The sequence below is a fragment of the Salvia hispanica genome, chromosome 2, assembly GCF_029641045.1.
Source record: "Salvia hispanica isolate PSC_SH4W2 chromosome 2, Shi_PSC_v1, whole genome shotgun sequence".
NCBI classification, from domain to species: Eukaryota; Viridiplantae; Streptophyta; class Magnoliopsida; order Lamiales; family Lamiaceae; genus Salvia; species Salvia hispanica.
Genome location: NC_142693.1, coordinates 16,288,213 through 16,298,957, shown reverse-complemented (window position 1 = coordinate 16,298,957; position 10,745 = coordinate 16,288,213). Strand labels below are relative to the sequence as shown.

At 34.9% G+C, this 10,745-nt stretch overlaps 2 protein-coding genes across 3 annotated transcripts; one reads left to right on the top strand and one right to left on the bottom strand.

Moving 5' to 3' along the window:
• The first annotated feature begins 2,061 nt into the window (after positions 1-2,061).
• On the top strand, positions 2,062-7,276 carry RGLG4 (Ca(2)-dependent phospholipid-binding protein (Copine) family). 2 transcript variants are annotated; one of them, XR_016135220.1, is made up of 12 exons: positions 2,062-2,586; positions 3,713-3,797; positions 4,037-4,177; positions 4,327-4,440; positions 4,608-4,705; positions 4,817-4,896; positions 5,726-5,831; positions 5,927-6,054; positions 6,332-6,470; positions 6,625-6,681; positions 6,757-7,035; positions 7,131-7,276. XR_016135220.1 is itself a non-coding variant. In XM_048119090.2 (11 exons), exons 1-11 carry the CDS (start codon positions 2,335-2,337, stop codon positions 6,838-6,840), a joined length of 1,284 nt encoding a protein of 427 aa, XP_047975047.1. In that variant the 5' UTR covers positions 2,062-2,334; the 3' UTR covers positions 6,841-7,119. The 2 variants fall into 2 exon arrangements, 1 of the variants encoding a protein (XP_047975047.1); XM_048119090.2 differs by lacking the exon at positions 7,131-7,276 and having other exon boundaries at positions 6,757-7,119.
• Positions 7,240-9,133, bottom strand: LOC125217579 (centrosomal protein). The gene is made up of 2 exons (XM_048119100.1): positions 8,897-9,133; positions 7,240-7,673 (listed from the first exon to the last, which is right to left on the bottom strand). The coding sequence occupies exons 1-2, from the start codon at positions 9,095-9,097 to the stop codon at positions 7,491-7,493; spliced, it is 384 nt and encodes a 127-aa protein (XP_047975057.1). The 5' UTR covers positions 9,098-9,133; the 3' UTR covers positions 7,240-7,490.
• Positions 9,134-10,745: the final 1,612 nt, after the last annotated feature.

Below are 10,745 nucleotides of genomic sequence, written 5' to 3'. Positions count from 1 at the left end.
ATGTTCAATAAATTTTCTCTGACTTATTTCTATATACTTTAATAAGTTTATATTCAAAGTATGGATCTATTTAGCATGGATAATCTCTGCCACTACGACGATCTTGCTCAAAATTAGTATGATAAAGACAGTCTATTCAACAAGTGCGATGTAATATGTAATGTATGACGATCATGTTGGTCATTACTCGTTATTTGTTGAACATGCACAAACCAACCACTCAAATCTGAACAAGAAACTATCAGGGCATATGAAATCGAATCATGTTATAATGTATGGTTGTGTGAGACATGTATTGTACCTTTCATGAAATTGAATTATGTTATGTGTTTTCGCTGAGTTATAACACGAGCATTGAAAGTTTGAGATTTGTTGATGTGAGTTGATGGCGCATGCAAAGCTCTATATTGTTGTATAATCTATTAAATTCTGTCATAAGTTTCGAAAATTAGAATGTACATACGAAATTTTAGTTGCTTATATCTAGGGGCGGAGCTAGAAACTTATACCGACGAGAACAAAATATTACATGAGTAATAATTGAAGAGTTCCAGCAGGGGCATTTAATGAAAAAATAGAACAAATAAATTTTATAATACATTTTTTATATAAAAGTGGGATAATTGGAGGGGGGCAAATGCCCCTTCTAGCATATAGCTAGATCCGCCCCTGCTTATATCCGTACGTAGAGAAGGTTATTTATTCAATAAGTAAACCGTAAATAAGGTAAAAATAGTTGTAAACATATAGCTTATATAAGGAGACTATAAGTTTCTTAATTTTGAATTTTTTATTTTAAAGTATGACTATTCTCACGGCCTTCCATATTTTCTTTATTGGGTTAGTATTTTAAACTCATTCTACTAAGTGTGCAGTAGTTGAAGACCAACATTATTTTTTCTTTATTGGAATATCACTTTATTAGGAAATATTGCATATGTTTTTTATATCCATCTTATTCAATTGTATTGATATAAATCAAAATATTTCAAATATAGGAAAGAGCAATTGCATTACCAATTAATAGGTCTTGAAGTTTCATCAAAAGCAAAACATAGTAATGATTTTTAATTTGTTGTTTATTGGTCGTGATTGAGGTGAGATTGATCAGTGTCTAGTGCATTTATAATACTTAAACTGAATAATGTCTCAGTTAAGGTGATCCATTATTTCTGCTATGCATATTAGAAAAATTATACTTTTTTTGTTTCATTTTAATAGTTAATAATTATTTTAGGAGTCTTCCTAACATTATTTTCTCTCTTACTTTATCAATTTTCCACTTTAATTATTTATTATATCATTTTTATAAAATAAGTGCAGAAAAATGATCGGGACTCCTAAAATGGGACGGAAGGAGAAATAAATAGTTAAATTGGAGAGAAAGTAAAATAAAAGAGAGAATAATACTGAAGAGAGCCAAGTAAAGTCTATTTTACTTTATTATCTCTTTTACTTTAATTTCTCTCTACCTTAACTATTTATCGTTAATTTTTAAAATAAGTGTGAAAAAGAAATGAGTCATCTTAACTGGGATAGATGAAGTACTAATTAAAATTATGAGACATAGCTAAAATGTTGTATAGTTCATACTGTCATGGTGGTGATCGACGACTAAGAGTAATAGCAATAGGAAGAGCATAACCACAACCTAGTCTAAAATGCCTCATGCCACATTATCACAGTCAGTCTTACGCCTAGCCAAGGTCATAGCCTTTCCACAGCTCAGCCTAGCCCTCCCATTTATCAAATACTACTAACAAATACGGAATAAAAAATTGGAGAAAAAACGGAGAAAGTTCTAACATACTTCAATAAAATAAAATGAAGTGCAACGAGTTGTATATATAGAGAAAATATTAAATAAAAAATAAGTAAAATATAAGTGGAATAAATTGGTAGAATGTGGAGCCTACTTGTAAAAGTGAAATATGACTCTCAAACAAAAATGACAAAATAAAACTCTTATTGCGGTAGGGAGGGAGTAGCTGATATCTTGACGTGTAAAATTAATGAAGTTAGTTATAATCTTAAATTCATGGAGTACAAAAATTTGTACAAAAGAGAAGTCATTTATTAATACTCAATATCAGTGGAGTATAATATACAGTCTTTCCAAATTCTGGGCGTTATGAGCAGGGAAAGAATCGATTCCTTTCAATCTTCTCCACAATACGCTATCTTTTTCCTTTCCCCTGCATCACCCCACACTCTCAAAGCAACAACATATAATCAATTCTATACCAGCATCAGAATCTGAGGTAGTTTCCTCGCAATTGCAGCCTGCCTAACTTCACGCAATTTATAACCTCTCTCACCGAAGAAGAAGATGCCATGGGGAATCTGTTGTTCCGGTCTCGTAAGCGCACTGTCAGCCGCAGCGTCAGCTCCTGTGGCCCCGCCGTTTTAAGGACGCGCTCGCGCTCGCGCTCGCGCTCGATTTCTCGCAGGAGATCGCGCTCATCTTCGTTTGCCGACAATCCGTTGCCGGACAGAAATTCGAAGGAAACCAAGGGCGGCATGAGCTCCGGCGAGAAGAAGAAAAAGTACAGTTTTATTCCCGATAATTTCTCCTCCTTCGACCAGGTACTGCGATATTTTCATTCAATTTTATTTTTTTACTATTAATTACTTTCATGTTTGGTTAAATTAGAACGCCTCACAGTTAGTATTTGAAAATTTGGCTTATTATCAGTGTTATGCTGCTACTAATATTTGTGTTGGAAGTTGCAACGATAAGTCAAGGTCGTCTACATATGTCTCTGTCAAAGTTGCCTGTTTCTGTGGTCTCGACTTATTAAATATCTAGTTGGTCCCTGCACCGCACATTGCAACTTGAATATGACCACACCAGGGTACATGCAGTGACCAAGTCAACTCCAGTCAATTCTTAAACTTGAAAGGATAATCTTAATTAATCACTTGTTTCATACTTTCCTTCTTGTTTATACAGTGTCTAATGTCTATGTTGCACATATACATAGCTTTCTGGATATGCTTGCGGCAACTGTTTTCTATATCACGAAGTCAATATTTTATTTTCTTCCTTCAATTTGTTTAAAATTGTATATACAGCTAGCAATTAGTAAATATAAGTTGTAAAAGTAAATAATCAAATACCATTAATTCTACTAATGAATAATGGTGTATTTTTCTTTGATATAGAGAAAACATAAATAGATTTGCAAAGATAATTTTGCAGTTATATCGTGTGGATTTTTCCATCATGAATTGTTGATAAAAAAAGGTAGAAAATTTGAATAAGAAATACTCTAGCTATCAATGAATTGTTGATATGCCATCATGTGCTACACAAGTGATAGTATCTATAGCTGAATGTCTGCCAGTGACAGTGAGACATCCCAATTGGTAAGATGTAAATATCTTCTAATGTATTTGAGATAGTAAATAAGTGCAAAAATTAAACAAAGAGGTGAGATGGTGAAGTGTAAATATTTGCAATGGCCTCGAGGACAAACTGGTTTTTATCCCAGTGCATGTACGTTTTAGTATGTCGAGGCAATGAAAATCCCAACGAAGCATTTGGGCGTCTTTTCTTTCTTTATAAATCTATGGATATGAATATATGATTATATAAAAGTCAGAGCATTTTACTTTCGCACCCAGATACCCATTTCTACATTAAGATGGTCATATCCCACCTATGTTTGTAGCCAAACCTCAGTTTTGTAACCACGGTCGTTATCTGCAGGTCACATTGGCATTAAGAGAAGCTGGACTGGAATCATCAAATCTAATTCTCGGGATTGATTTTACGAAAAGCAATGAATGGACAGGTAATTAGCAAGTATATGATGGGGCAACTGAGAGTAACTGATCTTATATAAAGAAATACTTTTGATATAATATTCTTTTAACAAGCAGCTGCTTAGGAACAAGCTTATGTAGTTAATCTTTGTATCATTATCTTACATTGAAGAGTCTGACTAAAAGCCTAAAAATTCATTTATTTTCAGGTGTTTATCTTGTATGAACTTGTATATTGGTAGCTAATGTCGTTATCTTATATCTGAAGGCAAAGTCTCATTCAATAACCGTAGCCTGCATGCCATCGGTGACACGCCAAATCCATATGAAAAGGCTATATCAATCATTGGGAAAACTTTGGCCCCGTTTGATGAAGACAATTTAATTCCTTGTTTCGGGTTTGGTGATGGTTAGTTTTTCACATCATCGTTGTTATTTAAGTTTATCATTGCTGATTTCTTTCCAGTAGCTACTTTAAAGCTGGTAATGGACCCTCCCTAGCATCGTCCTATCTGGTCGTGCAACCAACTCAGTTCTGCACTTCCTTTTTTCATGTAGCAACCACACATGATCAGGAAGTATTTAGCTTTCACAGTGATCACTCTTCTTGCCATGGGTTTGAAGAAGTTATGGCCTGCTACAGAAGAATAGTTCCAAAGTTACGATTATCTGGTAAGCTTCTTTACTAGTTGTTACCTAATGACTGTTCGTTCAAGGTCATAGGGTTGTTCCAAGTACATACAATCTTCAAGTTGTCCATAACAGGGAGCTATCGGTTACACGCGTCTATAAATCATATATATATCTGAAATTCTCCCTCTCTTTCTGTGTTCTTAAAGGGCCAACATCTTATGGACCCGTTGTGGATGCTGCAGTAGATATAGTGGAGAAAAGTGGTGGACAATACCATGTTTTAGTGATAATTGCTGATGGGCAGGTATGCACAAAAAAGCATGGAGGGGGGGGGGGGGGGGGTTGGAATAAGGAAATAGTCATATGTCTTTTTACATTAACTCGCTTCATTAATGAACTACCTAATCTGACGAAGGTTACCAGAAGTGTCAATACATCAGATAATGAACTCAGCCCACAAGAAGAGAGAACCATAAACTCCTTAGTGAATGCAAGGTAAATTTTTTTGTTTCATGTAATCCAATTTTCAATGAATATCTGTTCTGCTAATTATACAATTAAGAACTCTTGCTGAGCATATGATGGGATTGCCACCTACTCATACCCAAAAAACTTAAAAAGTGTCGAAGAATTTTTTTTAGCTTGACTACTTGACTGGCTGACAGAGAAAAATCTTAAAAGTGAACCAGAACACCCTTTCCCCCTTGAGATTACCAGCTTAAATTTCTAACCGTGTGTTTCCTATTTGAAAAAAGAAAATGAAAAATTGTTGTGTTTGAGTGCTGAACAAGCCTTCTTGATTATGAGTATAAGAACTTGAAATTCTAGCTACTTAATGACTTCTGACATTAATTATATACACGGATTCATATGATACTTTTTCTTCAAATGAGTTGTTTTGATTGTTTGAGTATATACAACGTGTCTTCTTTTCTTTTTCCTTCAATATTTTACTGACTATATGAAAGATTGGAATATTAGTGTTTCGACCACTTAAGATTTTCAGGATGGGCTTCAAGGTTATGATGGAGGATATTCTCCGAAATGGCAGTTTATTTGAATTATATCATGCTTATATGGCATCCTGAAGAAAAAGTCTACTGAGCTTTAGCTAAACTAGCTACTCTCCATGTCCATTTGTGTTTGCACAATTCAGAATAAATAGATGGAATTATAGACAGTTTTTTCCTGGACAGATTGCCAATCTAGAATATGCCCCCACGATAATTTACAAGGGACCTTATGTAGTTATCTATTCACGTTACAAACACATCGAACAAAAAAACTAATATATAGTACATGACAATTTTTTTTTTGTTATCAGTCTCTATCCTCTCTCAATTGTTCTTATTGGTGTTGGCGATGGACCATGGGATGATATGAAGAAATTTGATGACAAAATTCCTGATCGTGATTTTGATAATTTTCAGGTATTACTCTTTTTGAGCATCATATAAACCTCATAGTCTCATACTATAACCAACCAGTTGTTAGTAATAGTTTTTGTTGTATCCCAAATTTTCAGTTTGTTAATTTTACTGAGATAATGTCAAAGTCCACATCATCTGCTGAAAAAGAGACAGCTTTCGCTCTTGCCGCATTGATGGAAATTCCTGTCCAATATAAAGCAGCCCGTGAATTCGGTTTATTAGGGTATGCCTTCTCTCTGTTACAAGTGTGCACTGATTTTATCTCCATATGAATTGAGTATTGCCTTCTAAAGCAATTGTCTATGCATATTGAGCCTTCTTAGTTCCATTAGCCGATGAACCAAGCCTAACCATCATAATTTTTCATTAAAAGAAAACAAAAACAAAACCATATGCCTCGGAAGATAGTGACGAGCCGCGTGTATCTTATCACAGAGCTTATATATAATTTAACTTTTTTGTTAATACATCTCTCTCTCAACTTGCAAATTGGAACAAAGACGAGTAACTGGAAAAGCTAAGAAAATAGTTCCTAGGCCTCCACCGGTGCCATACACACCACAAGCATCACATAGCCACAGTGGATTATCACGACAGTTCAGCAACAATTCAGCTTCTGCGCAAGATGACCAAACTCAGGTAAGGACTGTTCGTGAAGCCATACATGTCCAGTTCAATATATTCCGATGTTCAATCTGCTTTTCCAGTCCAACATTAGCTTCTAAATAATTTAGTGTTAACAGAGAAAGAGAAGTGGTATACTAGTGTTGTTTGACATGATCTTTGATTGAAGGTTTGCCCCGTTTGCTTAACCAATGCAAAGAACATGGCCTTCAGCTGCGGACACCTGGTACAATCTAAATAGTAGAAGTATCTCATAGCTGAATTAGTACAATAATCTCAGGCAATCACTGTTTGATTCCAGACTTGCAGCGAATGCAGCTCAAGATTGTCAGAATGTCCCATTTGCCGGAAGCGCATCACAAGTCGACTCAGGCTGTATTCTTGAAATATCCAGTTTCTGCAGAAGCACATATATGGCATGGAAGAATTTGTTTTCAGCTTTGCTTTCATTTTGTATGGTGTGTCATCAATGTTGTGCGTGATTGCAGTAGCGTTAATCAGCCGATCTGCTCCTAACAGCTAAATCGGAAGTCCAGTAGTGTATATATGTTGTGAGGCGTGAATGTATATATGAATCATGGTATGTTTTTTTAATGTACAAGGTTGTATCCTGCAATGATGTAAATCTCAGGACTGCAAGTAATTTATCTTGATATTTTTTTAACTTTTCACCAGAGTAAAATCAATGCATTTTGCAATCGAGCTCAAGGGTGATGACAACAGGTAGTCAGGTACCATGACCCTCGTTCCCTGAGCTGAACGAAACAATGTGGTAGGACTAGTATTTCAAATAAAACCATTCTCTAATGTTTTTGTTCAAATATACTTTCAAAATACATTCACTAAAGTGACTGCGTCGCAATACATCATTTCAGTCGCACAAATGCACTTTGTATTCTTTAAGAAAACAAGCAAATAACCAATATTCCTTAAGATAAATTCAACTTGATCATGTTGAAATCCAAAACAAACACAAACGACTAGCCACCAGTTACTATGCCTTTATCATAGGAGGACCAAATCTTGTCTTGACGCTTACTTCTTTTCCTCCTCGACCACAGTATTATTTGGGTTTGGGACTGGTTGAATTCTCACATATGGCTTTCTAGTCAGTGTCTCTCCTCTTAAAGCAGCAACATATCTGTCATTTGTATTTTCTTTCCTCTTCAGTTCCCCCAGGTACTCTGCTAGTCTCTCTTGATTAACTTTACCCATCATCTGACCATCACAACAACATCAAATTTTCATTCTACTCTAACATAATGTAATATTGATAATGATCTTGATGTGGGTAGAGTAGTAGACAACATCTAGGGCATCTATAAATGGAAAATGCAAAATATGTAATTGTCATGCAAAATATGCAACAGAAGCTAGATGATTAAGGAATTAATGTAAACAATAGATCCCATCTCCAATCCTATCCATATAGATTGTTATACATCTCTTCTTTGTGACCTGATACAGAGTATGTTTTATTCGAGAAAACAGACCCGCTGCCCTAAGCGCTGAAGATAATATAAGAAACAAGGAGAACAGATAAAAATAATATTGATGCACTGATCTCAACTCTCCAGATCATCATGCCAATGTATTATTTTAGAAGCTATAGGATGTAAAAAGATGTCAATATATACTTGATGCATACGGTTTTGGTTTGTACGGAAAATGCCCAAATGAACCCAAACTATACTTAAAGTGGGTGAAACAAATGGTATTGGACGTGTTTAACTTAATCCCGACCTACCAAAACTAACCCATTAGATCTACACACAATGATTCTTTGTTTTTTCAGATAGGTTTGATTTGGTTGTCCAAGATTTTGTACATCCAAACATATAGAACGAACTGTTTTGATTAACAATCAACAAAAGTAGAAGTTTGACAACAGCCAGCAACATTCTAATATGCTACTATAAGAGTATCCAAATTCCAAAACCAAGAATCACCTCATATGAAGTCATTTTTTTTGCTCAATTTTTATCTTTTTCTAAATGGTTATCTTTCTCCATAAACATCATTTAAATAGATTATAGATATCAACACACAAACGAGGCATTATTCTTCAGAAATGACAGTATACACTACTGAGTAGGTTTTTTATCTTCATCGCACATTATTCAAGTAAGTTATAGAAACAATAGTTTAACCTATACTAATTCTATTTATTAAGGTAGATTCGGATTAGTAAACAACCCTAAAATCATTAGAATAGTCCATTTCACAATAACCCTAACCCTAATCTCACTGAAACACACTCTACCTATCCGGAAATAAACCTTTACCTTAAACATTCCAGCGATCAGGTATCGAATCCTACATCAGTAGCCATCGCACGGCTCTCGATTAATACATATCAGTTCAATATCGCCAATTCCAAAAATATGAAACACAGATTTCACGGCGGAAGAGAAATTGGAAGAGAATCGGATGTGAATTACCGTTAATTCGGGACGGGCGGATTGGCGGAGCTTGGCTTCGAGCTCGGGGTTGCTGGAGCTAGTGACCTGCATGACGCAGTAGCCAATAATACCGGGAATGACGCCGCAGACGGTGGCGAAGGTGAGAAAGAAGGGCTTGGAATCCCTGGTCTTGGTCACCAGCCATCTCCATGTCTGGCTCTTCTCCCACAGAAACGACATTATTCTAGATTGCTCGATTCTGCACTCTGCAGTGGGAGAGCATTGTTTGGATATAGAAACTTCATGCTAGCAGCCCACTTTGATACATGGCCCAAACTAAAAGCCCATTATATCCATGTCCATATTTTTAGATTTTTTCACACACATATTTCAATAAAATAATTGTATAAAGTAATCAAACGGGAGAGAAACAAATTCTTGTTTGATACTTAATGCTTGATTCCAAAAAAAATAAAATAAAATTATTGCTTCATTCCAATATTGATTGTCTAATTATTACAAACTTTTAAAAAGGTATCCCACATTAATTGAAAATAAATCAAATTGCACCATATTCAAATGAAATATAAAACTAAGGCATCTTCTTTGGAACATCCGAACATATGTCCATTTTTATTTCTCGCTAGCAACAGTGCAACACTTAGTTTCTATACTTTTTCATAATCATATTTGCAGTCTTCACACTAAAAAAATATTCCCATGCATCTCTGAAATAGCAAGAGCCATCTGACAACAAATTTGTAGGCGGAAAATCCAATATCGACATATTGTTACATGGCAATTAAAGCGGGGAAACTCGGGTGAAGGACATCTAAAATAAGATTGTGTAGCACCCGAATCATTTGAGACAAACGGAAAATAAAACAACACAATTATCTTTGATCTTCTCAGACCGTCACCGCGGCAAATAAAAATGTGAGCAATGATTTTTTCTATTTGCCGCGCTTTATACATTGAGATGGCATTGCATGTGATAATACGTACTAATTGTGTGACCAAAAAAAAACAATTAATTGTTCCTTAAATATTTGAATGTTGTGCGAGAGAAAAAGGAACGACAAGGCCATTTCCAAAGCCTCAAATTAGACGTGAATTATTGGGCTAAAAGCGTGTTTCTGGGCCCAACCACTTCACCTAAACACCGCTATTCCAACGTAATCAAGTGTGAATGCGTTTTGTGCTAAAGACTTGACTCTCTTTTTACACAAGAATAATTATGCCATTGACATGTAAAGGCTTTCTATGTCTCTATTTTCTTTGATTACTACATATATATTTTTAGTTCATTAACAACTTTTTAGATACATCACTTTAATATTTAAATTAGTTTTTGGAAGCTGTAATTAGTTATGGAAAATTGATTTTAATGAATAATGCTTAACTTAATCATAGATGCTGACGAATTGGAGGAGGGCGGTGGACAAAGTATATGAAGGAAAGGGGCTTTCGGCAAAGAATAAGACTTGAGTTACGAATTATACCACTATTAGAGATTTAATATCCGTTTAAGTATATTTATTTCTCTAATCCCTTTTTAAAATGGAAGAACTGTTTTTGTTGGTTTGCTTCCAATTGCGGTTGATGACAAAGGCCACCTTTATTAGCAGTTTAGATTCTTTATTTTTATTCAACTTAAATATTTTGTTATACATATTTCGTTTTTGTTGTTTTGTAATTTAATTTTATCATTAATTATGTGCCTCATGCATGCTACAATAAGATGTTACTCCCTCCATGCGATAAGAGTGCAATATTAGGGATGACTAAGATGTTAATAAAAAGTTATGTAGTAGTATTTTGCAAGTGAGTTTCACATGTTGATGCAACTTGGGTTTGTTTTTCTTTGATTGAGAGGTTACTCTTTGAA